We start from the raw sequence: 25,199 nt of genomic DNA, 5'->3' as shown, positions 1-25,199 counted from the left end.
ATGGAGAATGCTGGTGACTCTTAAGCTGCTCCCTGCACAGGACAACAGGACAGCTCTCTGAAAAGCACTCACCATCAAGTCACAATATACATTATATTTAAAAAGTACAGTACATCCTGAAACACTATGGCAAAAAATGCTGTTTTTATTCAGTGAATTTTCCCCATTTTAAAGTTTATGTTACTGGTTTAGCCCAAGAGAAAATGATTGGCTCCCTTAAGGAGACAGAACACACTGATTGGTCAAAATATGTGTCAATCAAAGCAATTCAGCTGCAAGTATGGACATGTCCCTTGACACAAATATCCCCTACTGCTAGCAGACTGCTATGAAAGGTTTACCATTCCCTGCATGTCTGCCCCCTTCATCAGCCTCTGAGGCTGGAGCCTGATGCCATCAGTTTAATTAGCATGTTCGATCCCTTCATAATTAATTCCCTCGTTTTGGAGCTGCAAGCCAAAGCGCCCGCTCCATCACTGTCCCGCCTCCTGACCACTGACAGCTGGAGTGCGTAAGGGTGGTTGTGGGGGGTCTACACTGGCGTCTCCACCAGTCTTCCGGCCTCCCCTGAAATGACCTCATCCCAGAAGTCCAATCCAGTCAGTCATGACGGTCCAAGAAAAACCCCACACAGGCTTGACTCTCAACAGCTGTCCATCCATATCCAGCAGGGGGCCTGTTATACTCCTGAAAACAGCACCGTCCAATGACACCCCACAGCCAGCCAACAGGAACAACCCCTTACAGATGCATGACTGCTTCCTGAGCTTTCCTTCTCTTATTCATAGTAGCCAGTACGGTTCTTAAACTCCTGAGAAACTCCCGCAGTAACAAGTGATGGAGAGTAGCAGGACTGTAACCAAAGGAAGCACAGTGGTATTCTGGGAAAAGTGTCCTGCCACCTACTGCGATCTTCCCCAGATGCTACACGGGCTGATAAGAGGCACCATGGAGAGAAGCGCTAATAAGACATTAGTGCTAATGCAAACTGCTACCCTAGCTTATTTATTATACATACACCTCCCCACTGCAAGGTGCGCCGTGGCATTTCAGAATGGTTAAGCTTCATACCTGTACCACAAAGATCGTTTTTACATACACATTTTACAATTGGTACCACGTCCCTCCTGCAAGGTACCAAGTCCCCAAGGGGGTCAAGCCAGAAGTCTGACGGAGAAACATGGACAGGCTAGCATGCACTTACAAGTGATAGCATTAGAAACAGACACGACGTCAGGCGTTTCTGTCAACGCGATCTGCTGATGATGGAAGCTTACGGCCTGAATGCCATTGGGCCTGGTGCTCGAGAGGGAGGCAGATATAAACCAGCAGCACTCGTCACATGACCTCCATGAATCTGTCAGCTGATGGGGCGTCTTAACAGATGACACCTGCGTGTCCGCAGCAGGACATCGTGGCTGTGATGTGGAGATTTACTCCTGCATTTTACCACGCAAAAGTGAAAAATAAAACAAGGATATGTATTCAGATGGGCCCCCTTAGACATCAGCATATTTCAAGGTTGCCAATGCTATAGTCATAGAAGGAGGTGAACAATTTCAACAATCCGTCTATTTTATTCCCTTCTATTTTAATCAGAATACAATTTCCTTGCTATTTGTTTTGTAGACGGGAGGCTGGTGTTGAGTGCAGTTACAGCAGAATAAAGCTTGCAGGCAGAGGCCATCAAACGCACAGCGTTCGCTGCTATTTTATACAAACAGCTAAGGGCAGCCGACATTGCAGATAACAAGGACAAATCTACTTGCTTCCCCTTAACAAAGTCATCGCCGTTGTCTGCTTTGCTTCGGTATCCTTCAGCAAGCCATTTTCCAGCTGCATAAAATGGGCAAAACATGAGCCCCTTCCATTAAGCCTAATGGCCGAACGCCAATGTAACGGGCCGCACTGACATGGAGCCTTTTGATTGGTGAGTTGTGGTGGCCCCGCCTACCTGACAGCTTGTTGTGGTAGAGGAACTCCATCTGCAGCTGCTGGCCGGCCTTCTGGGCCAGCAGGTAGGGCGTGGAGTAGTTGGGGTCGCCCGTAGCGCTCATGACGTCAGCCCCGCTGAACACCAAGCGCATGGTGAGCAGGACGTCCGGCTGCACCACAGCAGAACACAGGGCCTAGGGGTGAGGGAGGGTGCACAGTTACACACTGGTGCACAGATAGGCAGTCACACACACGCACACTCACAAGCACGAAAATTCATACTCACTGTGTCTGTCTGCAGTCAATACCCACTGCTGGAATATGTCTGTGATACCAGAAATTAATATCGAGTTCCCTGTCACACAGACATATATACAGACTGGACGTGAATGTGTTCCTTGGCGAATTGAAGGATCACCTACTCAGTTGACATCCACATGTGAGTGGAAGAACGGAACGTACTCATTAAACACGCGAGCGGTATTTGACATACGATTTATGTCAGAATGTATGCCAGTGCAGAATGGGACACTGTGTACTAAACTGTATTATGAATAACAATGTTTCGTTTTGAGTTTGCATATAACAGGAAGGTTCTCTTTTGTATCGGACTGTCCCCACCCATTTGCATGAAAACGTTGTCAAAGTGCACGTTATTAATGTTCCATGCAAAATCGGGAAAATAAATTGTGTAAGAAGTGATTTATTAAAGATGTTTTGAAATTTATGCAGATCATATATTTAATGCACTGTTTGATGAAGCTTCTGTATTTATGTCAAAGCTGCTCCACGCTTTATTAATACTGGTGAAACGTCCCGGTAAAAACTGCATGAACGCAAAATTAAAGCGAGTAGGTAAGAATGTGCATTCAACAGCTTAGATAATGGATATGGTAATAGAGACATATAATAATAGCGTGATTGTTTATATAGTTTTATATTGGGCTGTCCGGGTCTTGAACTCCGTCTTGACCTATTTTACTCCTTTTATTTCACTTTCTCTAATTCAGACATATAATTCAGGGTATCAGACAAAACAATGAACCTCTTCATTGAAATTTTCACAAATTGTTACCTTCACTGTTTATGATAAAAAGCCGCAATATTATCATATGATAACAAACACACTACACCCTTTGCCCTTGAATAGAAAAGTATTAACCTAAGTACTGAAAGACCTTTTGACACGTATATTTGTATCGTGTTGATGTGGTATAAAATGCATGCCTACAACGTGAAAAGTTGAACTTTATTGTGAAATGCATTATCTAAGAAATGGCATTTGAATTACGTGAAGTAATATTTTAGAATAATGACTGTTGAATGAAAATCACAATGTTAGTATGAAATACAATTTAAAGTCTATACATAGAAGATAGTAGTTATTAAGAAATATAATTCCTGTTATGGAATTATTTAAAAATATAAGAACACATAAATTACTTTATTAATTGATTTATTATTTTTATATAGATACTGTATATTTGTTCATTTAGAGTATTATGGTGTTCATTACAAACATCTTAAGCGATTTGTATACCCTGGAATATGCTAATAGCTTCTGAGTTCTTCTTCTCCTTCTTTTAATGTTTGGCAGATTCGGCGTACGAAAGCGATTTACATGCTTATTTAAACAAGTTACAGGAAAGTGAGATCTGATTACAAGCATCACTCAAGACAAAGGTGGAGATGCATGTTAATGCCAGGTGTAAACGAACGTATTTAACGCTGTCCACTTGTGATCTGATCACCCAGGCTGCAAATTAATTCCAGGTGTGAACAAGGCCTTAAAGAAGGCTGGAGTTCAATATCCAAAATGTATGTCTCTGCTTCTCTAAAAATAATGATGCCTGCCATCCTCAGTGACCAGAGCAGCAGTCCTTCAGCTTTAAACAGGCTGCTGAGAAGGAAAGGGGACAGAGTCTGTGCAACTGTGGCCTGGAGGCCCACTTGATCATTTGAGAACTTCATAACACAACACACAAACAAAAGGTAGAGCCTGGGTACACTTACTGTAGAGCCATGGCCCGCTTAGAGCCAGAGCACACTTAGAGCAACAGCATGCTTAGAGCCACAACATGCGTAGGAATGTTGCATTCATAGAGTCATGGCATGCTTAGGGCTGCAGCACGCTTAGAGCCACAGCATGCTTAGGGCAGCAGCCCGCTTAGAGCTGCAGCATAATTAGGGCCAGAACACGCTTAGGGTCGAAGTACACTTAGGGCCAAGACAGGGCACACTTACAGTTGCAGCATGCTTAGGGCCACAGCATGCTTAGAGACACAGCTCGCTTAGAGCCACAGCATGCTTAGGGCCGCAGCACACTTAGAGCAACAGCACGCTTAGGGTCACAACATGCTTAGCACTGTTGCATGCATAGAACCAGAGCACACTTAGAGCCACAGCATGGTTAGGGCCATAGCACGCTTAGAGCAACAGCATGCTTAGGGCCGCAACATGCTTATGACTGTTGCATGCATAGAGCCACAACATGCTTAGGGCTGCAACACATTTAGGGCCGCAGCATGCTTAGAGCCACAGCATACTTGGGGCCGCAGCACGCTTAGACGAATGGCATGCTTAGGGCCACAGCACGCTTAGAGCCAAAGCACGTTTAGAGTCACAGCATGCTTAGGGAGGCAGCACACTTAGAGCCATGGCATGCTTAGAGCCTCAGCACACTTAGAGTCACATCACAGTTAAGGTCACAGCACGTTTAGGGCTAGAACACACTTAGGGCCAAGCCAGGGCACGTGTAAGGACAAGTTAGATCACACTTACAGCCGCAGCATAGTTAGAGCCACAGCATACTTAGAGCCGCAGTACACTTAGAGCCACAGCACGCTAAGGGCCGCAGCAGGCTTAGGGTCGCAGCAGGCTTAGGGTCAAGCCAGGGTATGCGTTGGGTCAAGTTAGGGCACACTTAAAGCCACAACAAGCTTAGACGCCAAGTTGCAGCATGCTCACAGCCACAGGATTCTTAGGGTCGAGCCATGACATTGCTGAATACAGTAATACTGCAGACCACTTAAGCTCTACCACTTAGCAGCATTTCAGGGCATTATATATTAAAGTAGGGTTCAAAAGTCTGAGGCTACACTGAAAAATTGGGATTTCCTTCATTTAATCCTGAAAATAACCAAAGTTTAGGTAAGGGCCAAGAATGCCAGCATTTCACAGTGGATCATTGAAAAAAGGTCTTATTTACTGATGTGATTTGCTGATGAAATGTGAGACAGTACTGACCTCAACCTCATCAAACATTTATGGGGACACCTGAAGACCAAGAAGTCATGCATTCAGTAACATCATGATAAACTCATTGTGGAGTAACATGTAGAGTCACTGGCAGTTATTAAAGCAAGAGGCTATATCAAATACTATGAAATCAACCTTTTCAGTGATTCAACTAATCAAACTGTTATGCTGATAATACAATTTATAATGAACAATTTCATATTTAATCAGAAAACAATGCAAAGTAGAAACATTTTCACTAGTTGTCTCAGACATATGGACCCTGCTGTACATGTCCAGTTGGCTTAGGACTGTTACACTTTAAGTGTTTCCAGGAAATACCAATCATTCTCCGTCAGTCATCGCCATAGCCTGGGCATTACATTGTTCATTCATGTACAATATCTGAGTACCAGTGCCCCTGTCAAGCTTTAGTACTTTAATTTTCCAAAAACCCACAGAGCTGAGATAAGGACCAGAGGAGTATAGATGATAGAAAATTGCTGACTGGGAACTGTATTTAAACTACCAGCGATCATGATTTCTTATATACATACTGTAAATAGATGCAGGTCCCTCGACGTGAAAACCAGCATCTGGACTTATCCAGTGACTTTCCTTTAACCAGCACGCCATCTGCTGGACTGATACACGTCTGAGCCTCACCAACAACATGCCCACCCTCCCACCCGGTGGGGACTGGAGCAGATAAACCCACACATGCGTATCACTGTTTCATAATTCACGAGTCGCACCCACGTCGTGCCACTCAGGTTGCTGGCACCCTTTAAATCCGGCCGTCTGACACCCCCCTCCCCCCATTCACACACTCCTGAAACACTTTATTCCTTCTGACTGAATCTCTCTTTCATCACCAAATTTACACCTCCTTGGCTCGTGTGTGACGCACCAACACACAGAGAGATAAGTGACACTGTGGCATTGCTGTTGTGGATCTTAATCCACTTTTCCACTTTGAAAATTCTCTCCTTCTCGCCCTCCTTCTCACTCTGCTTCGCTCTCGCTCTCTCTCTCGTCCCTCTTCCAGTCCCACTAGAACAATGAAAGGGATCATCCTTGCTTATGCTGACACCAGTGCAAAAAAACACTTGGGGGGTAATAAACACAATCAGGCCCGCTTTCACCAAAGGCCTGTGATGAATAAACACGATATATGGGGCTCGCCGGCCCCAGGCTCCTTATTTGTAAACACCAGGATCCCTGTGACCGGGAGGCTGTCGGCTCCCTGCAAGGAACAGCATACATTCAGGAGATGAACGGCCCCAGGGTGTTCGCTTTACTCAAAACTCCACAAAACACCGCCTTATTTTTCTAACTGTCAAATTCAGAGCACAGGCAAGGCCGCAGCTCGGATGCAAAGGAGCAGGGATCATGGTGAAGGCTTAGCAGTGACCATGACGACCGCCTCCTGCTCATTTATTCGGAGGGCGTGCCCGGAAATTTCCCCCAGCGTTTCACCCACCGGTGTCCCAGAGACCAGCCGGAACACTGCCCACCTCGTTGAGCTCCTCCTGGCTCTGGAAGCCCTCCAGCGTGCGCGTGTACCTCCGTTCCCAGTACTTCCTGCGTACAAAGGCAGCCCGGCGCTCTGGAGTCGCCCCGGGCTGTAGCTCCTCCTCTGGGGACAGGTTCGCCACCCAGAAGAGGTTGGCGTTCTTGTTGCCGATGGTGAGAAAGAGCTGCCAAAAAGAGAGGAGCAATATTAGGGCACTGGGTAGGGGTGGGGGCATTAAGCAAAGGCACCCCCGTCAGGCCCAGCTAGTGGGGCATGTGAAGATGGACCTGACTCACTGTAACACTACAGCAGACACTTCTTCTATCTGCTAATGTCATTCAAGTACAGAAGAGTTTCAGTTGTTGATAAATCTCACAACTACCAAACAAGTTGCAACTAGTCACTAAGTTTAACAGCCAAATTCTGTCTATAGAGATCAATTGAGTTTCTGATTCTGATTTCTGCAGATTTAGGACATTTTTTCTATCAAGACCAGCTTACAGAAGATAAATAAAAATTACATAAAACCATAAACACGCCCAAGTCCTATCGAGGGATTTCAGGAAGCCACATCTGCTCAATAAAAATGACGCTTAGATCTGCAGGTTTGTAATACCACACATGGCAAGAGGAGATGGGTGCAACTCCCTGCCATCAGGTCCGTAAATATCAGAATTACAGCTATAGGCCCATAAATATCGGCCAGCATCAGCGTAGCAGAGATTTTGATTAACTTACTTAATAATTAATAACTGACTTAATAATTAAGATGCAACAGTCATTTTAATGAGGGATGAATGAAGATAAATTTAAAATTGGGGAGTACAGGTCCCCCTGCCCCCCATTTCCCTGCCACTCTGCATGCAGCCTACCTCCACCAGTTCATTGCTCCAGATGCTGTGGTCCAGTTTGAGGCTTCGCACCTGGGAGATGCTGGAACCCAGAGACCTGTGCTGACCTGAGGACAAAGCGCATGTCTGACACCACAGCCTCCAATGCAGAAGAAGCAGCAATTAACTGGGAAAGGCCTTAATTATAATAAATCCATAATTAATAATGTTATGCAGCATCAGTAATACATCAGAATTTGAGTTATAAAGCAAAATAAAATAAAGATAAATTATGTATACAGCTAAAAAAAACACAAATAAGCAATATCCCATATCTGTATTGTCCATCAAAGGACTATGGGTATTAAAATTGCAACTGATTTAGCTTTTGTCAAATTAAATGATAAAAAAGTGCAAATTCGCCTTTTCTATGGTGTGTCCTTCTGATATGAGGAAAAAAAATATAAAAGGGGAAAAACTTAAGATAACAGCTCTGCTGATGAATGGGACTGAAAACAAAAAGGGTATAAGGAGAGGCGAAGACGCACATACCTCATGGACAGGGTGTAAGGACAGGAAAATACACACACTTCACACAGGTGGGGTGCAGGGACCAGAGGAGAGACACACTCCACACAGCCGGGGTGTAAGGACAAAAGGAGACGCACACCCCGCTCGGATGGAGCATATGGAAGGGAAGAGACACACACCCTGCATGGCTGGGGAGTAAGGACAGGAGGAAACGCACACCCCATACAGCTGGGATGTAAGGATGGGAGGAGACACACACTCCACATGGCCAGGATATAAGCATGGGAGAAGACGAACACTCCACACAGCCAGGACATAAGGATGGGAGGAGACGTACATTCCGAGGTGTACACAGGTGGGGCGTGAGGACAAAAGGAGATGGGAAGGAGATGCACACCCTGCATGGCCAGGTAGTAAAGATGGGAGGAGACGCACACCCCAGAAGGCCAGGATGTAAGGAGGGGTGTAGAAACACACCCCACACAGCCGGGGAGTACGGATGAGAGGAGATGCCCAGTCAGTTACTGAGGCCTTCACGACTCGTTAAGGATTCAAAAGAAAACACTGCACAATTAAATTTACTTAATGAGTTTTCCAATGCAATTAAACACCTAGGTAGGTTTCACATCAGCTGGCACTTTGCTAAAGTGCTTCACAGCCCATGAATGCCTCCTTGCATCATTTCCATGGAAACAGGCATGGGCTTGCTGCAGTTGTGCATATATTACGAGTCTGAATAACATGCGTGCTGCTTACTGTAATACTCTATTTCGGAAAGAATATTTATTTCTTCTGTAATGTCACACTGGCAGACTCTTTCTGAAATCCATCACCATTTCGTCAGCATGATGCTTCCCTCAGGGGGAATCCCTGACCAGTCCAAAGTGGATGGGCAATTAGATGCGGATGGCTGGATGGACCCAAGCAACATCACCCCAGAAACACTGTGACGACCCACGGATCCTCAGTTGAATCAGCTCCTCGTGGCTCCATGTATTGACATCTTCTCAAAAAGACATCAAAGACCCCAACGGCAAACTCGGCACCGGCTCCCCCACAGGAATCAGAACTTCCTAGGAAAACGCTGTGGGGGGAAGCACGACTGCAAAGAGGCAAGGTCACGTCCAGCACGAATGATCCATCAGGCGGTGAGCAGGAGTGTGGTGACAGTTAAGAGGCTGGGGGGGTGAGGCATTAAGTTGGAGAGAAATAGCATTTCAGAGAGTTCAATCTTTATTACCTGCACACTTCTTACAAATGACAACTCCCAGATTGATGGACGCCCACTGCGGCAGCGGCGATGAACAATCCGCACAGCTCCGGTTGGACTTATTGAACCAGATCTTCTCAGCCACTTCATAATCGGAGAGAGTTTCGGCTATCGATTCCTGGACCGCTTCAATCCACTCCTCCTTCTCCCTTTCCGACTCTGCCGTGAAGCTGCAACGATTCAGTTTTTTTCCCACTATTTAGTTATTGATTCAGAGACCAATTAAACAGTACATACCACTGGCCGTGTTCAGTTACCGAGAGGTTCCTGTCTTTCTGTACACGTGCACACATGTATAAGCGTGTATGTGTGCGTCAGCCGTGTGCCTACAAGCCTGTGTGCATGTCTGTGCGTGTGTGTGTGTGTGTGTGTGTATGCGTGCGTATAGATGTGTTTACGTGACTGATGACCTTTCACAGCAACCATGATAACCAGTCTGACTCTGGACCCAAACCTATCTGGAACTTTTAAATCCATCAGACATATTTCCCACTATGTATGAGTATTACACTGAAGTTAATTATATCAGGCAAACCTTATTCTTTAGGTAGCTCTGGAAGTACTGTATACTCACAAAATGATTGGTAAATCTTTCTCTGCTCCTGTTATTTCTGACCTTGTCTCAGTTTTCTGTTGTTATGGCAATTTGCACCAACACAGAGCAGAGCCTGATCTCAGCGTCATCAAAGGACTGGGTGAATCACTGAGGCACCGTGGTGCGTCTGCTGTGCATCTGAAGAGTGTGGGATGAGCTGGAGCAGGATGACGACCGGCCCTAGGCTTCCATTTCCTCAGTGCCCGACGCCTGCCACGCTGCACACGCGGCAGCGTTTTATTCTGCGTACTCGCTGCTTTCCAGAAACTTCCATGATTTTATAACTGACTCAGAGAGCACATGTTTCAAAAATACTTTTTAAAGGGAATTCTGTCAGAGCAAACCACAACTAAAGGCACATTTTTTTGCAATTTCAGCAGATGTGCTATAGAGTGCTACTCTTAAGTTTCAAAGTTCAGTACTACTGACTTTTCAGTAGTCAAGAGGATGTCATTGAGAAAAACTTAAAAATAAGTAAAACAACAACTGAGCTCTGCCCAAAAACATGAAGGGGCTCCTCTGCATTATCATCAAAACATGATGAAGAGGCATATTTACACGGTCATTTTTACCAGCAATGGTCTCCACAGCCAAGTCAGCTGACGTGCTGGGGATAAACTAGATCATGTTGTCCTGTTGTCCTCAATTTACCAACAAAACCCCAATTATATATGGCCATTAAAATCAAGGAGAGGGACTCATGCTAACAAACAGATCGATCGTGGATACACAGAGGGGCGGGGCAAAGGCCGTAAGCAGAGGGAGGGGACACAATGGAGAATGCAGGGCACGATGCCTCCATATATACACGGGAGGGGGGGTAAGGTCTTTATGAGAAGATGGGGGGGCACTAAGGAGGAGGCAGGGCACGGCACTTTGTTTTTTTACCTCAGCGCACATCTTGGTCTATTTTAAGCTGACTGGCCCCACCCCCACATCAATAGAATGTCTTGCACACATCTTGCACTAACCCCCCCCCCCCCCCCCCCCCCAACACACACACACACACACACACAAAATGGCCAGGCAGTTACATAAAGTACAGAGACAAGGAAAATTCCAAAACTCAACAGCAACCCTGATACAACAATCAATATCCAGCTGTTGGGTCTTAATTTGTCCTTCCCATTCCCGGCCTGCAGAGGGCGGGCCTGAGCAGCAAATACTTCACAGGGCCGAGGGAGGGAGCCTCGTCTCCCTGTATGGAATGGTACAGTGACACTGTGGCATGTTTTCACCAGCAAAGTGGGAGGCAAAACCGTCATCACATTTATACATGATTATTTTATACACGGGGACTCGACGTCACGCAGAAATGTCACACAGGAGGCACCTGCTTAAAAAAATACGCCATCCTCCCCTACAGAAGGGTCCTCGTGTCCTGACACTTCAGTCGTGGCGAGGAAATTCATTACAGACACGGAGCCAAAGTCAATTTTCTGCACGCATTCCTGCGCTGGTCAGCCACGGGGCATGGGGGGGGCACCAGCCTGGGGGACGCGGGAAAAATAAATGTGCCTGTTGTTTTGGTGGTCGATTAGGACAAAATGGGCAAGATAAGAGGCTTATGCCTGGAGGACACTTTTAAAAGGAACAAGGTGAATGAAAGTAATAATCCATAAAAAGGGGATTAGTGTGAGTGCAGCCGGACCCAGGCAGCTACCCTAGGGCTGGCTGCTTGCTGGGCTTCCATCAGGTTAGCAGAACGTTTCCAATTAAACCCTTCCCTCTTTATTTTTAGTAGAGTTAGTGCAATCTTTCCCATCCAAGCTACTGCCCTGTAATATTACTGGTGCTCGTGTCCCAAAATGCTCTTGTATCGGGTTTTCGTACCACAGCAGCAAGATGAACGCAAGAGCACATTTTAGAATGAAAAAAACAGCTTTATGTGTCAATTTACTGAGCTCAACAGGAAAAAAAAAATCTCTCTCAGTAAATTCCATTTAACATATAAATGCGAGTGTTGCATGTAATCATAACTTTAATATCATTACACTACTAATTAAAAATAGATGAAAAGTTTGTCATGGTAGAAATAAACAAGCTCACGTCAGCCCAGATTAGAAGGCAGAAGCCCCAGGCAGGAAACGGCCGCAGCGGGTTTGCATGCAGCGCCGCTCTGCTCTTAGGGGCCTCCAGCATCAGACACCGTCACCCAAGGCCACAAGGGGGTGCTGTGTGTCACAGAAGGTTATCACTCTGTGCCCATTATCAGAAGGTCGCTGGTTCCAATCCCTTGGCTGGCAGAGTGAGGTCACCACTGGACCCTTGACCTGGAGCTTAACCCCAGCCGCTCCCAGGACCGGCTGACCCTGGTCTCTGATCCTCACCCATTTGCCACTTTGGACAAAAGCATCCAATAAATATATATATAAAGTATACGGTCCTGTTCTTCAGCAGAAAACCATTGACACTTTGCTCTACTTTTTTCCTATTCTTTCGCTTTGGGCCAGTGTTTCCCCTAAACGGATAAATGTAAATGAGCGGAAACAAGAGGAGTGCCTTGTCAGGTTCACAGACGGAGTGGGACGTCTCACGACGAGCAGAGATGAGAGATGAGCCCAGCCACTCAGGAAAGGCACCAGACAGTGGCCACTGACAAGCTGATCAAAATAGACCCCCCCCCACCCCACCTCCCCCCAGTCGAGCACCACCACAGCCCAGCCTGCAGACTCGACAGCAGGGAAAGTGTCCCCGCTTTGGTCACTCCGGAATATCCATTTTTGAGAGTTTTGTTAAGAAAGTCAACATTCCTGAGGACATTCAGAAACTGGCCCCTTAGGTCTGCGACTTACTTAGTAATAACTATTAATTCATAACTTAATAAAATAAACCAACATACTCAGCAAACACTTCTGATTGGTCATTTGCCCAGTTCTGTGGCATGCTAAGCAGTACCCATTCATGCTTTATTTACTCATCTCTGCAGCCTGACATCTCTACCTGCTCATTTAGTCAGGTCTGCGGCTCATTCGACAGATACACTCGGCTGGCCGTTTACAGTATTTTTGTCTAATTCATCCCAGTGGCACTTTTATTACGCTGCCATTCAGGTGTGTATGACTTTGCATGCATGCATCTTACTGAAATAACAAATAAAAATCGACAAACTAAATGCTGAAAATAAAATGATTACAAATTTACCGTATATAAACAGCATGTAAGAATACAGATGTAAAAGTCTAGGTGAGGCTGACCCTGTGGTAACTACAGGGTGGGGTCAGACGCACAGAAGCAGAGTGAGGGCACACGAGGGCGACAGAGGCTTACCAGAAGTTTTTAAAGGGGGTATTAATCTCGAAGCCCTTTCGCTCCACATCCTTCACATGGGCAGTGGCCAGCTCCACAATAGCCACCCCGATCCCGGCTTTGAAGTCCTTGAAGAGAGCACACACACACATCCATACAGTGAGCAGTGCAGACAGGAGGCACCTCTCACGCTATCGCTGGTATGCAGTGAGCTTCTCCGGCATGTGCCAGACCACGGGGCCATTAAGTGGCTCTGCTGGCAGAAAAAATGATTTTAACATACCCAAATGATTTTAATAAATATGCTTAAAAACATTTTTTTCTTTCAAGCTTAAATGTATTTTTTGATCTTATTTAGTCTTCTAAAAGACTCTTTATTGACATACATCACTGCAGACTTTTTGCCTTGAGCTAGTCAATTAAAATTAAATAAAATTAGACAGTTTTTTAAATGAATCAATCAATGTGTTGTGGCCATAATGTCCTTCACACTGCATTAGGCAGTGTAATAAAATTACTCGCTAACTAATATAGACATCACTAATTAGAAAATGGAAACAGAAAATATTATAAACTATAAATTCCCAAATGGTGTTTCGGAGCCCAACAGAAGCAAAATGACAAAAACAAAAACAGAAACCACAGGCTTTCCGGAAGTCTGCCTTGAGGGAGCTAAGGTCCAGTGTGAAATGTGGGAACTGGCACAGCCTTTTAAATACTAATATTTTAATAATAATCGTGCCCAGATCCACCTGCCAAGAGGATCTGCAGCTGAGGAGCAGCTCAGTGTGACACACACAGGTGATAACATGCCATTTACTGGACCTTACTGGGGAGTTTCAACTGCAAAGATGCAGATCAACTTTCCCTTAGAGCAGTGTTTTCCAATCTGCTCCTTGGGGACCTACAGCCGGTCCATGTTTTTGCTCCCTCCCAGCTGCAAGACGGTTCACATTTTAGGGAGCTGGGAGGGAGCAAAAACGTGGACCGGCTGGGGTCCCCAAAGACCGGATTGGGGGAAACTGCCTTAGAGGATGTACCAATGCATAGTTCCTGTGGGTGTTTTCCATAACTTTGCCTCTTTGTAAGATCCATTAAATGAAACAAAAGATGTTTCCCATTGACACAGTCGCTCAGGGCTACTTCAGTTCCTTTGGCGACATCTTACAATAAACGCAATTTAATTGTGTGGAAAAACAGACGCGATGCTATGCGTCACCTTGTCAAAATGGATCCTGCTCCAACAAACAGGGACGCTGATTACAATTATGCCTATTTAAATCAGCAGACACTCTTCTCCAAAGCAAATTACCGGTCAGTACAAAGAACAAGCACGCTACACAACAGTCAAAGGCCATCAATCAGAACGGGAAATGCCTCCAGTATCCTGTGAGAGAGACTGCAAAAAAAGCAATGCAAGATTTACACAAACAGAGAAGGACAGCTGAGGTCCTAACTGAGGCCATATAAAAATGGCCATTCTGAAGTTATATAGCTTATATAGTTAGATAGCTTATAGAGTCTCCCTGTGTGTCACACCTGCGTACTGCAGATCGAGTGCTGGCTCACAGTCCTTGAGGAAATGCTATTTATTTGTGAGGCCCCCTGCTCACGTCCCCTCAGACTGATTCACAGCATTAAAAAAACACATGAAGTCAGACACTGCAGCTGAGCATTTTAGTTTTGCGATTTAAACAGAAGCAGGGGGATGAAATATTCATGTGTGTGTGAAATGCAGAGCAGGGCAGCGGCAAGAAAGGATGGAAGGGGAGAAGGAGATGGCAAAGGGCAGTCCTTTCCTAATGACGCTCATCTCTTTGCGAGGCCAATTAAAGACATGCTGTTATGATCCATGGAGCCACGGTGCAGGCGATCTCACCATTATCCTTTGTGGCCGCTCTAATTAATACCCACGCAGGTTAGTAAGCACACAGCCTTAGTGTGACTTTTGTCTAAAAGGGGAAAAAAAAACCTTTATGAGAATCAAACTAAAACTAAGCTGTAGAGTAGAGGAACAAAAAAATGCTCAAAAAAAACATTAAAGTACATAAACAGTCGTCTGCCTAAACTCGACATTTGGTGGGGAAAACAATGCACAGTAACACAAAAATATCTTAGACAACTTGCTCTCAAAACGTCGCCACAATGAACAGCCGCGTGATTATGATGGTTAGTGGCCTCTGTCTTCATAACCATGCTCTGCTTGCAGGACTCTTCCCGTTAATGCAACTTCTTAAAATAAAAATGTGCAAAACTCTAATAAAGAGTTTAAAAAGTTTCTTCAGAGATCACTAGAATACATCGTATTAAAACTACAATAAATAAAATGAAGCAGCAAAATAATAAAGAATAAGAAATGAACGAGGACACATTTTGTATATGCAGAACAGGCTGAAGAACCAAAGTGGAGGAATGAGGTTCAAACATAGCAGCATCGATTCATCCCATCGCTTCCACAGTCCCAGACAAGCGCGTTGCCACCTTGGGAAATGGTCCATTGTTACCAAGGAAATTGCGCTGGAATTTCAAAAGATCTAATGAAGCTAAAGATAAATTTAATTGTTCCCTCCAGGTCAAGTAGCACATTTATATTTAAATCACATATACACATGCAAAACCTGAAACTAAGACTCAACTGCCACCAAATGGAAGTGACGGTTCAGTCAAAATGTTTGATTTGTACATAAATACTTATACACATAAAAATCACAATATAAATCAAATGATATAATAAGATTATTTGAATTAGGCCAATAGAGAATACTGTATGTTTACCACAACATATTTAGTGAATAAATGGGGGATATGTAATAGCAACATTCTAGGAATGTTCTTTATTTTCCTGCCAAAATCAAAAAGACAAAAATTCAGTATGAAAACATGCATGATGGTTTCAGAAAGGTGACCTTTTGTTACGGTTTCAGCTCTACCTGAAGAGCCCATGCAGCCACAACACACTGTCCTGCCTATGCGGGCTGTTCCACCTCACAAGTATCATGCTTTTACAGTGTTGACCAATAACTACTAACTATGTAATGGCGCTATGTAATTAAATGACAAAATAAATGTAACTGTTATATGTTACAGTAACTGAGAAAATATGCAATTATATTTCAGATACTAATCAAAACGTTGATATTACAAAGAGGTTACATTCGAAAATATTATTTTCAGTAAAGAAGCAAATAGAAAAGGAATATAACGATTCTCCCAATCTACAGTCCGATTCAGACTCCTTTTTATTGGAGGGGAGGGTGGGAGGTTAATTAAAAAACAGGAGAAATCCTGCATTTTATTCATTGTCGGTGTGCTGTTGAGATCAGTGGCATGATGACATTTTCTGCCATGTTTGCTAGCTGAGGAAGTTTTTGCAACACTTACACCAAATTCTGTGCTTTTCGTCTATGACAGCAAGTGTTTTGTCCACTAGATCACCAAAATGGGGGGTCTGCAGTCTCAGGGTAATTATCTGTCTTAAGCTAATGAAACCAGTCTAGTGTTTACTGCAGGAGCACTCACTCAATCATGATTGGAATGCCACATGACAAATGTAGTTCAAAATAGGAAAATATTTACAAAATATACAGCTTGCTATAACTTTAAACAGAATAATTTTGTTATGGGTGTTAATTGTTAAATGAAAAATGAATTTTGTGACATTAGTAATGTAATGAGTGCTCAGTGCCCTGCAACGATAGCAGCGGGTTTGAGTTTCGCTCGGGATTCTGTCTCGTGGTTCCAGAGGCATGACACGAGATCAGGAATGTTGGTATTGTGGTTTCCGTCTCAGTTTCAGAACCGTCACACCATTAATGTAGAATATAACATTCATTTTGCTGCTTTGCATCTTTTCACCATGCAGAAATGACTTCTTTTGGCATATTTCCAGACAACGCAGGTCAGCAAAGTCGTGGAGAGAAATGTGACTTTTCAGCTTTACAGGACTGGCATCATAAGGGGCATCTGCAGGCCATGCCACCCCCCCCCCCCCCGAAATGAGCCATTGTGCCCCCTCCAGCCCCACCCACCGAGAACACAGTCATTTATTTTAACTTTATTTTTTGGCAAAGATGTTCATCCTAAAACAGTGTGTGTGTATGCAAAGGTAAAATAATTTTAAATGTCAAGTCCCTTCAGGGGCTCGGTATACATATCATGTAGTGTAACATGTAAACGAAATTGTAACAAAATTGTTTATAATTATAATATTCCTCGTTATTAATTCATATTGTTCCTGTGAAAATCCATTAAAATATAATATTTTTTACGGGTTGTGTCTTACACACATCTCATCTCTAGCAGAGTCCAGCTAGTAAGTGAAGGTTTGGAATGAATCAAAATACAAAAACACAGAACAGAAATCAAGGCATCATGTATGAATGTCTCATCCACTCGAGAAATGACTGATCAGAACTACATATGAAAGCTGATTTAAAAAAAACACAAACTAACACAAAACAAAATGACAAAGTTAGTTTTTACACAAAACTAACCTTTTAGTAAGGCATTAAATTTAAATCTTTAAATTAAAAGATTAAGAAGAATTTGATGTTGAAGGAGGCGGAGCTAGACTCAGGCAGGGTGCGATGTGGACAGAAGAACGCAGAGCTGTGCTCAGGTAGGGTGCCATTTGGACAGAAAGAGGCGGAGCTGTGCTCAGGAAGGGTGCAATTTGGACAGAAAGAGGCAGAGCTGTGCTCAGGTAGGATGCTATTTGGACAGAAGGACGCGGAGCTGTGCTCAGGTAGGGTGCCATATGGACAGAAGGAGGCGGAGCTGTGCTCAGGTAGGGTGCCATATGGACAGAAGGAGGCGGAGCTGTGCTCAGGTAGGGTGCCATTTGGACAGAAGGACGCGGAGCTGTGCTCAGGTAGGGTGCCATTTGGACAGAAGGAGGCAGAGCTGTGCTCAGGTAGGGTGCCATTTGGACAGAAGGAGGCAGAGCTGTGCTCAGGTAGGGTGAGATTTGGACAAAAGGAGGCGGAGCTGTGCTCAGCTAGGGTGTCATTTGGACAGAAGGAGGCGGAGCTGTGCTCAGGTAGGGTGTCATTTGGACAGAAGGAGGCTGAGCTGTGCTCAGGTAGGGTGTCATTTGGACAGAAGGAGGCTGAGCTGTGCTCAGGTAGGGTGATATTTGGACAGAAAGAGACAGAGCTGTGTTCGTTTAGGGTGTCATTTGGACAGAAGGAGACAGAGCTGTGCTCAGGAAGGGTATCATATGGACAGAAGGAGGCAGGGCTGTGCTCAGGTAGGGTGAGATTTGGACAGAAAGAGGCAGGGCTGTGCTCAGGTAGGGTGTCATTTGGACAGAAGGTGGCAGAGCTGTGCTCAGGTAGGGTGAGATTTGGACAGAAAGAGGCAGTGCTGTGCTCAGGTAGGGTGCTATTTGGACAGAAGGAGGCGGAGCTGTGCTCAGGTAGGGTGCCATTTGGACAGAAGGACGCGGAGCTGTGCTCAGGTAGGGTGCCATATGGACAGAAGGAGGCGGAGCTGTGCTCAGGTAGGGTGCCATTTGGACAGAAGGAGGCAGAGCTGTGCTCAGGTAGGGTGAGATTTGGACAAAAGGAGGCGGAGCTGTGCTCAGCTAGGGTGTCATTTGGACAGAAGGAGGCGGAGCTGTGCTCAGGTAGGGTGCCATATGCACAGAAGGAGGCGGAGCTGTGCTCAGGTAGGGTGTCATTTGGACAGAAGGAGGCGGAGCTGTGCTCAGGTAGGGTGTCATTTGGACAGAAGGAGGCTGAGCTGTGCTCAGGTAGGGTGTCATTTGGACAGAAGGAGGCTGAGCTGTGCTCAGGTAGGGTGATATTTGGACAGAAAGAGACAGAGCTGTGTTCGTTTAGGGTGTCATTTGGACAGAAGGAGACAGAGCTGTGCTCAGGAAGGGTATCATATGGACAGAAGGAGGCAGGGCTGTGCTCAGGTAGGGTGAGATTTGGACAGAAGGAGGCAGGGCTGTGCTCAGGTAGGGTGAGATTTGTACAGAAAGAGGCAGTGCTGTGCTCAGGTAGGGTGTCATTTGGACAGAAGGTGGCAGAGCTGTGCTCAGGTAGGGTGAGATTTGGACAGAAAGAGGCAGTGCTGTGCTCAGGTAGGGTGCTATTTGGACAGAAGGTGGCAGAGCTGTGCTCAGGTAGGGTGTCATTTGGACAGAAGGAGGCAGAGCTGTGCTCAGGTAGGGTGTCATTTGAACAGAAGGAGGCAGAGCTGTGCTCAGGTAGGGTGTCATTTGGACAGAAGGTGGCAGAGCTGTGCTCAGGTAGGGTGAGATTTGGACAGAAAGAGGCAGAGCTGTGCTCAGGAAGGGTGAGATGTGGACAGAAAGAGGCAGTGCTGTGCTCAGGTAGGGTGCTATTTGGACAGAAGGTGGCAGAGCTGTGCTCAGGTAGGGTGAGATTTGTACAGAAAGAGGCAGTGCTGTGCTCAGGTAGGGTGCTATTTGGACAGAAGGTGGCAGAGCTGTGCTCAGGTAGGGTGCCATATGCACAGAAGGAGGCAGAGCTGTGCTCAGGTAGGGTGAGATTTGGACAGAAAGAGGCAGAGCTGTGCTCAGGTAGGGTGTCATTTGGACAGAAGGACGCGGAGCTGTGCTCAGGTAGGGTGCCATATGGACAGAAGGAGACGGGGCTGTGCTCAGGTAGGGTGCCATTTGGACAGAAGGAGGCAGAGCTGTGCTCAGGTAGGGTGTCATTTTGACAGAAGGAGGCAGAGCTGTGCTCAGGTAGGGTGTCATTTGGACAGAAGGAGGCTGAGCTGTGCTCAGGTAGGGTGTCATTTGGATAGAAGGAGGCAGGGCTGTGCTCAGGAAGGGTGCCATATGGACAGAAGGAGGCAGAGCTGTGCTCAGGTAGGGTGCCATATGGACAGAAGGAGGCAGAGCTGTGCTCAGGAAGGGTGCCATATGGACAGAAGGAGGCAGAGCTGTGCTCAGGTAGGGTGCTATTTGGACTGGAGGAGGCAGAGCTGTGCTCAGGAGGGGTGCCATACGGACAGAACGAGGCAGGGCTGTGCTCAGGTAGGGTGAGATTTGGACAGAACGAGGCAGTGCTATGCTCAGGTAGGGTACTATTTGGAAAGAAGGAGGCAGAGCTGTGCTCAGGTAGGGTGAGATTTGGACAGAAAGAGGCAGTGCTGTGCTCAGGTAAGGTGCCCTTTGGACAGAAGGAGGCAGAGCTGTGCTCAGGTAGGGTGCTATTTGGACAGAAGGAGGCAGAGCTGTGCTCAGGAAGGGTGCCATATGGACAGAAGGAGGCAGGGCTGTGCTCAGGTAGGGTGAGATTTGGACAGAAAGAGGCAGTGCTGTGCTCAGGTAGGGTGCCCTTTGGACAGAAGGAGGCAGAGCTGTGCGCAAACAGGGTGCGATTTGGAAATAAAGAGGTGGAGCCGAACTCCAGATGGTCTTTTAACCCCAAAATACATAGGGGGAGGAACTGTAGGGGACATGCCCCCGCCCGTTTTTAAAATTATGGCTTTTGCCCCCGCCCCCCCAGTTTTCCCATCCTCAACACTAGTTTTGCGCTACCCTCATGTACTTTCTCTGCATTACCATGTAAATCCAGTCCACTTCCTACTTCTTAGAATGATCCAGGTCAGAAATTTCCATTAAGAAAGCACTGGTCCTGCTTTCAAGGAATCCTGTCCACTTTTACGTTTAAAGTCTGTCTCTCTAAAAATTTCAAACCATAATTTTCCATTATCCTTAGCCTTGATACCTCGCCAGTTGCTGGGCAAACACTGAATTTCTGTCAGAGTGGCAAAAATCCAAACTGGACATTAGTAATTACGTTTCAAGTTATATCCGTCACTTATATGGAGATACATTACTCAAGGTCTTCAGCTGGACAGTAACACAAGTGGCACCAGTTAGTAAAGACTCATCAATGTTTGTGTTCTGAGACTCATCTGAGCTGTGTGTTGGTGTTACTTTCAGAATTACGAGAGCACTATACAGCACACAAAACGTGAAAAAGTACAGAAACATGAATCGAGCATAAAAACAGAAACTATATGTTAAAAAGAATGTGCCAAGTTAAACTGCTATGACAAGTATACACAAGCTGTGAATGAGTGCTTTGCATTGACTTTTGATCTTAGGTGTACTGTTTTCAAAGTCATTATGCGATGGGGTGGGCAGTGTCTCTAAAAATGATATCAGGGTTTTCACAATATTAATATTTATTACAAAGTTCAAAAATTATTATGTAGAAAACCAAATCGTTTTACTAACAGTCAGGGAGCGTGTGATAGTACAACAATAAATTACAGCAACAAATGACTCATATCTTGATAGAATTTCTTCTAAAAAAGTGCATTATAACTGTAAATTATGCAAGAATACAAGTGTTCTGGCTGTACCACAATATTCCCATTATTCAAATTTATGAAGTGAATGTTTATAATCATAGTGGAATATGTGATGACTTACTTGTCATCTTTCGACCTCCATTGTCTTTCTTCTTTTGAAGGCTGAAAAACTGCGAAAATGACCGCCTTTGTTTGATTTGTTTTATACATTTAGTTCTTATTTTACCCTGAATATGTGACATATTAAGACTTAACATGCACTTTAAGCTTGTATAACCAGTGACAAAAAGAAAACCTTGGACACTGAGTAGTATATTAAAACAGAAAAAAATATATATTTTGACATATTAAAAATAAAATGAGTAAACCACAGAAAACTGAATAAGTATCAATAATAATAATAATAATAATGCAAAATTATTTACTTGAGTTTTTTTTATTGTTCCTACACCGACACCAAAATGTCTGCACCCTTGAAAAAGTCCAGAACATTCGCTTTTAAAGCCGGATCAAAGTTATGTTTGTTCAAGTATACAAACTGTCTATTAAATCTAGATTTTACAGAACCTGGATTGAAGCAATACGGATTCACGTACAGAAACTGTCTATTAAATCCAGATTTGAAGCAATGTGCATTCACTAACAAAAACTGTTTACCAAATCCAAACCGGAGAAATATGTGTTCGCGTACACAAAACTGTCTATTAAATCCGTATTAGAGCGATGTGCATTCACGAACACAGACTGTCTTTTAAATCCGGATTGGAGCAATGTGTGTTCAATTACAAATATGGTCTATTAAATCTTGAGAAGAGCAATGTGCATTCACACCTGATATATTATTAGGACCCTTCACCCAGGCTGTGGTTTAACAAACAGTTCATTTTACCCATGCAGGCATCCGTCATTTTACAGAGAAGCAGCCGCAGACCTCAGAAAGCCTATATTATTAAGAGTACTGGAAGGAATGGGCATCTTCCTGACTCTGGAGCGCCTTCTTACAGCAGTCTTTAATTGTACCTGAGCGACACGCTTAGCACCAGAGAGGGAGCGGCGCCTCTTTCAAACAGCTCATTTATCTCTCTGGATTAGATACTACACTCCACTGCGCATGCTGTCATACTTCCAGCCATGGCCTCCCCCTTCCCTTCTTCTATGTCAGGAGACCCAAAGTACATTCGCATTGCCCAGGATTTACCGTTTAAGCAAAACAATACAATTAATTTCCATTTTCCGCGTCTCCCTCTATATAATTCATGGGCTGAGGCGGAATAGGGCTGTCACAAAGCAATTTGCAAGGGGTGCAGGAAAAAGATGAGGAAGTGTGTTTGTGCTAATGATGGAAATAATGAAAGGCAAACGGGGGTGAGCCGGCAAGATCGGTGAGGCTATTTACCCGTAATTTGGGTCGCAGAATAAGGCGAGCGAGTATCACAAGGAATATCTGTCCTATTTATTTCCATGCAATCTTAAAGTGCGCCCTCGTAGGGTGTCCATGGAAACTCGGAGAAGCCTCTACTTTATCCTGTTCTTAATCCCACCCCAAAAACCATGAGAGACTGTTTCCCCAACTATTTTTAGCTATATCTCATCCTGCTACTCTTTATACAAGAATGTTTTATTTTATATAAAGAGAGAGTGAACTTATTTCACATGAAAAGGGTTGGGAGTGATTGCATACCTGCTCTGCTTTATAAAGTCTCACTTGGGTTCCCATCAGGGACAGGAAGACTCTTCCTTTGTAGCCGCGCAGCTCCACATAGCCGCATTTGGCTGCACTGGGCTTGGAGCGCAGCTGGGATGCGCTGGGCTGGCTCCGCATCGCTATCTGCAGGGCATTGATCCAGTCGTACCGCTCTCCTGTGTGGAAACGGCGACACGCAAGTACAGTGAAATTAGAACAACTGAAAAACTACTTTTCATTATGAAATTTACTCTCGAGAAACAGTTATTGAAATGTTACCGTGGAAGTTTTCGTTAGTGCATGATAGAAATCCACTCTTTGCTAACATCAGCTGAGTTTAGTTTCAGGAGTTGAATCGGTGGGATCGAGTAAAAGCCAGAAGCTCCAGTGGACCACAGACATTTTAGGCATAGCTGAAGGCGATGATGCTGACAGCAGCACTGAGGCTGCTGAGAAATCAGCACAGGCCCAGGCGCTTCCTGAGTGCTTACACTGCTCACTTACTGGACCCCCCTCACCAGGAACGGGCGAGGGGGCCTTTTGTTTGAGGTGCGCACAAGGCTGTCTACGATGGGGATTTGTTAATTAGTCCCTAAAGTTAGCAGCTGCATAACTCAGAAAAACCTAGTAATAAATTATACATTGAACAAAGAGCCTTCCAATCAGAAATAAAAGGGTGTAAATCAGACACATTTCAAAAGCCTGAAAGTCACAAATTTGCAGCAGAATTAGCCACAATAAACTGCACTCAGGCCGAAACTCAAGATGAGAACTGCCCTGCTGGCATGGTGCCAGTTCCAGATGGCCCCCTATGCGCGAGCAGGAGCGTGGGCCTGTGCGGCGCAGAACAGCTGCCTAAGAGGGACAGGGAGTGAAGCCCCCCCCACTCAGATCACTCTGTTAAGCGTCTCCTTTCAGATCAACTCATAAGGTGGACAGAACTTTTCCACCAGCACTGGGGCTCCCGCAGGGCCCCCACAGGACGGCTGAGCTGTGACCAGATATCAGGCGACTGCAAGAACATTGCAGTCTCCTGCCACACCTTCTGCGGGGTGGGGGGTGGGGGTATGCAGAGCCAGAGAGAACTTGCAGCTGGAAACTTTATTTTAATCATGGATCTGAGGCACCTGACAGCAAGACTGGTGTGCTGAACAAAAAAAGTGTGTGGGGTGGTGGGGTAAGTGGGAGGGCTACGGGGGAAAAAAGACAATAAATCACATGTGAAGGAGGGAGGGCTCCTGGGGCACAGCACCAGAAAAGTGTGTCACTAGGGGTCTGCAGAGTTAGTCTGAAAACTTCAGTGGAGGTGCCTACTTTCCATACACATTTTGCTGTTTTTCTCCCTCAGACAAAAGGCTATGTAGAAATTCAGCCTTTTAAACCCCCCCCGCCGCCCCCACCTACACACTCTCAGACACTGAACAATATTAAACTTGGTAGATGTTGAGCCTTCTTTGCCATTAGATGCATCATGTTTCATCCAGTTCTTCTCTCTGATCACCGGTGTGGCATCACTAGCTTAGCAGGACTGAGTATCACTAACAAGCACCTAGGTGGTTGTGATCAGGAGCGAGGCAGGGTTAGGGTCAGGGCAATTACAGCGTCTGAGTGGTGGTAATCAGGAGCGAGGCAGGGTTAGGGTCAGGGCAATCACAGAGTCTGAGTGGTGGTGATCAGGAGCAAGGCAGGGTTAGGGTTAGGGCAATCACAGGGTCTGAGTGGTGGTGAACAGGAGCGAGGCAGGGTTAGGGTCAGGGCAATCACAGAGTCTGAGTGCTGGTGATCAGGAGCGAGGCAGGGTTAGGGTCAGGGCAATCACAGAGTCTGAGTGGTGGTGAACAGGAGCGAGGCAGGGTTAGGGTTAGGGCAATCACAGGGTCTGAGTGGTGGTGATCAGGAGCGAGGCAGGGTTAGGGTCAGGGCAATCACAGAGTCTGAGTGGTGGTGATCAGGAGCGAGGCAGGGTTAGGGTCAGGGCAATCACAGAGTCTGAGTGGTGGTGATCAGGAGCGAGGCAGGGTTAGGGTCAGGGCAATCACAGAGTCTGAGTG

At 45.4% G+C, this 25,199-nt stretch overlaps 2 protein-coding genes across 36 annotated transcripts in view; one reads left to right on the top strand and one right to left on the bottom strand.

Moving 5' to 3' along the window:
- The window catches only part of arap2 (ArfGAP with RhoGAP domain, ankyrin repeat and PH domain 2), a 101,907-nt gene that overhangs the window by 45,092 nt on the left and 31,616 nt on the right, over positions 1 to 25,199 (bottom strand). Inside the window, exons 9-14 of the mRNA XM_048969936.1 lie at positions 23,146 to 23,324; positions 13,185 to 13,291; positions 9,290 to 9,489; positions 7,561 to 7,646; positions 6,690 to 6,872; positions 1,955 to 2,129 (exon numbers count right to left, since the gene is read on the bottom strand). Coding sequence (XP_048825893.1) covers positions 1,955 to 2,129; positions 6,690 to 6,872; positions 7,561 to 7,646; positions 9,290 to 9,489; positions 13,185 to 13,291; positions 23,146 to 23,324 — 930 coding nt within the window. The remainder of the gene's footprint in view (positions 1 to 1,954; positions 2,130 to 6,689; positions 6,873 to 7,560; positions 7,647 to 9,289; positions 9,490 to 13,184; positions 13,292 to 23,145; positions 23,325 to 25,199) is intronic.
- On the top strand, positions 17,784 to 19,987 carry LOC125704410 (uncharacterized). Of its 35 annotated transcripts, none has more exons than XM_048969932.1 (3): positions 17,784 to 18,243; positions 18,538 to 18,579; positions 18,916 to 19,987. In XM_048969932.1, the coding sequence occupies exons 1-3, from the start codon at positions 17,871 to 17,873 to the stop codon at positions 19,854 to 19,856; spliced, it is 1,356 nt and encodes a 451-aa protein (XP_048825889.1). In that variant the 5' UTR covers positions 17,784 to 17,870; the 3' UTR covers positions 19,857 to 19,987. The 35 variants fall into 35 exon arrangements, with proteins under 35 accessions (XP_048825889.1, XP_048825884.1, XP_048825885.1 ...); XM_048969927.1 differs by having other exon boundaries at positions 18,874 to 19,987; XM_048969928.1 differs by having other exon boundaries at positions 17,784 to 18,285.

This window comes from Brienomyrus brachyistius, chromosome 12, assembly GCF_023856365.1.
Source record: "Brienomyrus brachyistius isolate T26 chromosome 12, BBRACH_0.4, whole genome shotgun sequence".
Classification (NCBI taxonomy): Eukaryota; Metazoa; Chordata; class Actinopteri; order Osteoglossiformes; family Mormyridae; genus Brienomyrus; species Brienomyrus brachyistius.
Note: the sequence above shows the minus strand (reverse complement) of the source record. Positions and strands in the feature narration are given on the sequence as shown.

Excerpts from the sequence above, each read along its gene's own strand:
- LOC125704410 (XM_048969899.1), top strand. The coding sequence starts at position 17,871 with ATGCTATTTGGACAGAAGGACGCGGAGCTGTGCTCAGGTAGGGTGCCA. Across the intron at positions 17,992-18,033 it reads GGAGGCGGAGCTGTGCTCAG|GTAGGGTGCCATTTGGACAG; the intron begins GTAGGGTGCCAT and ends AGCTGTGCTCAG.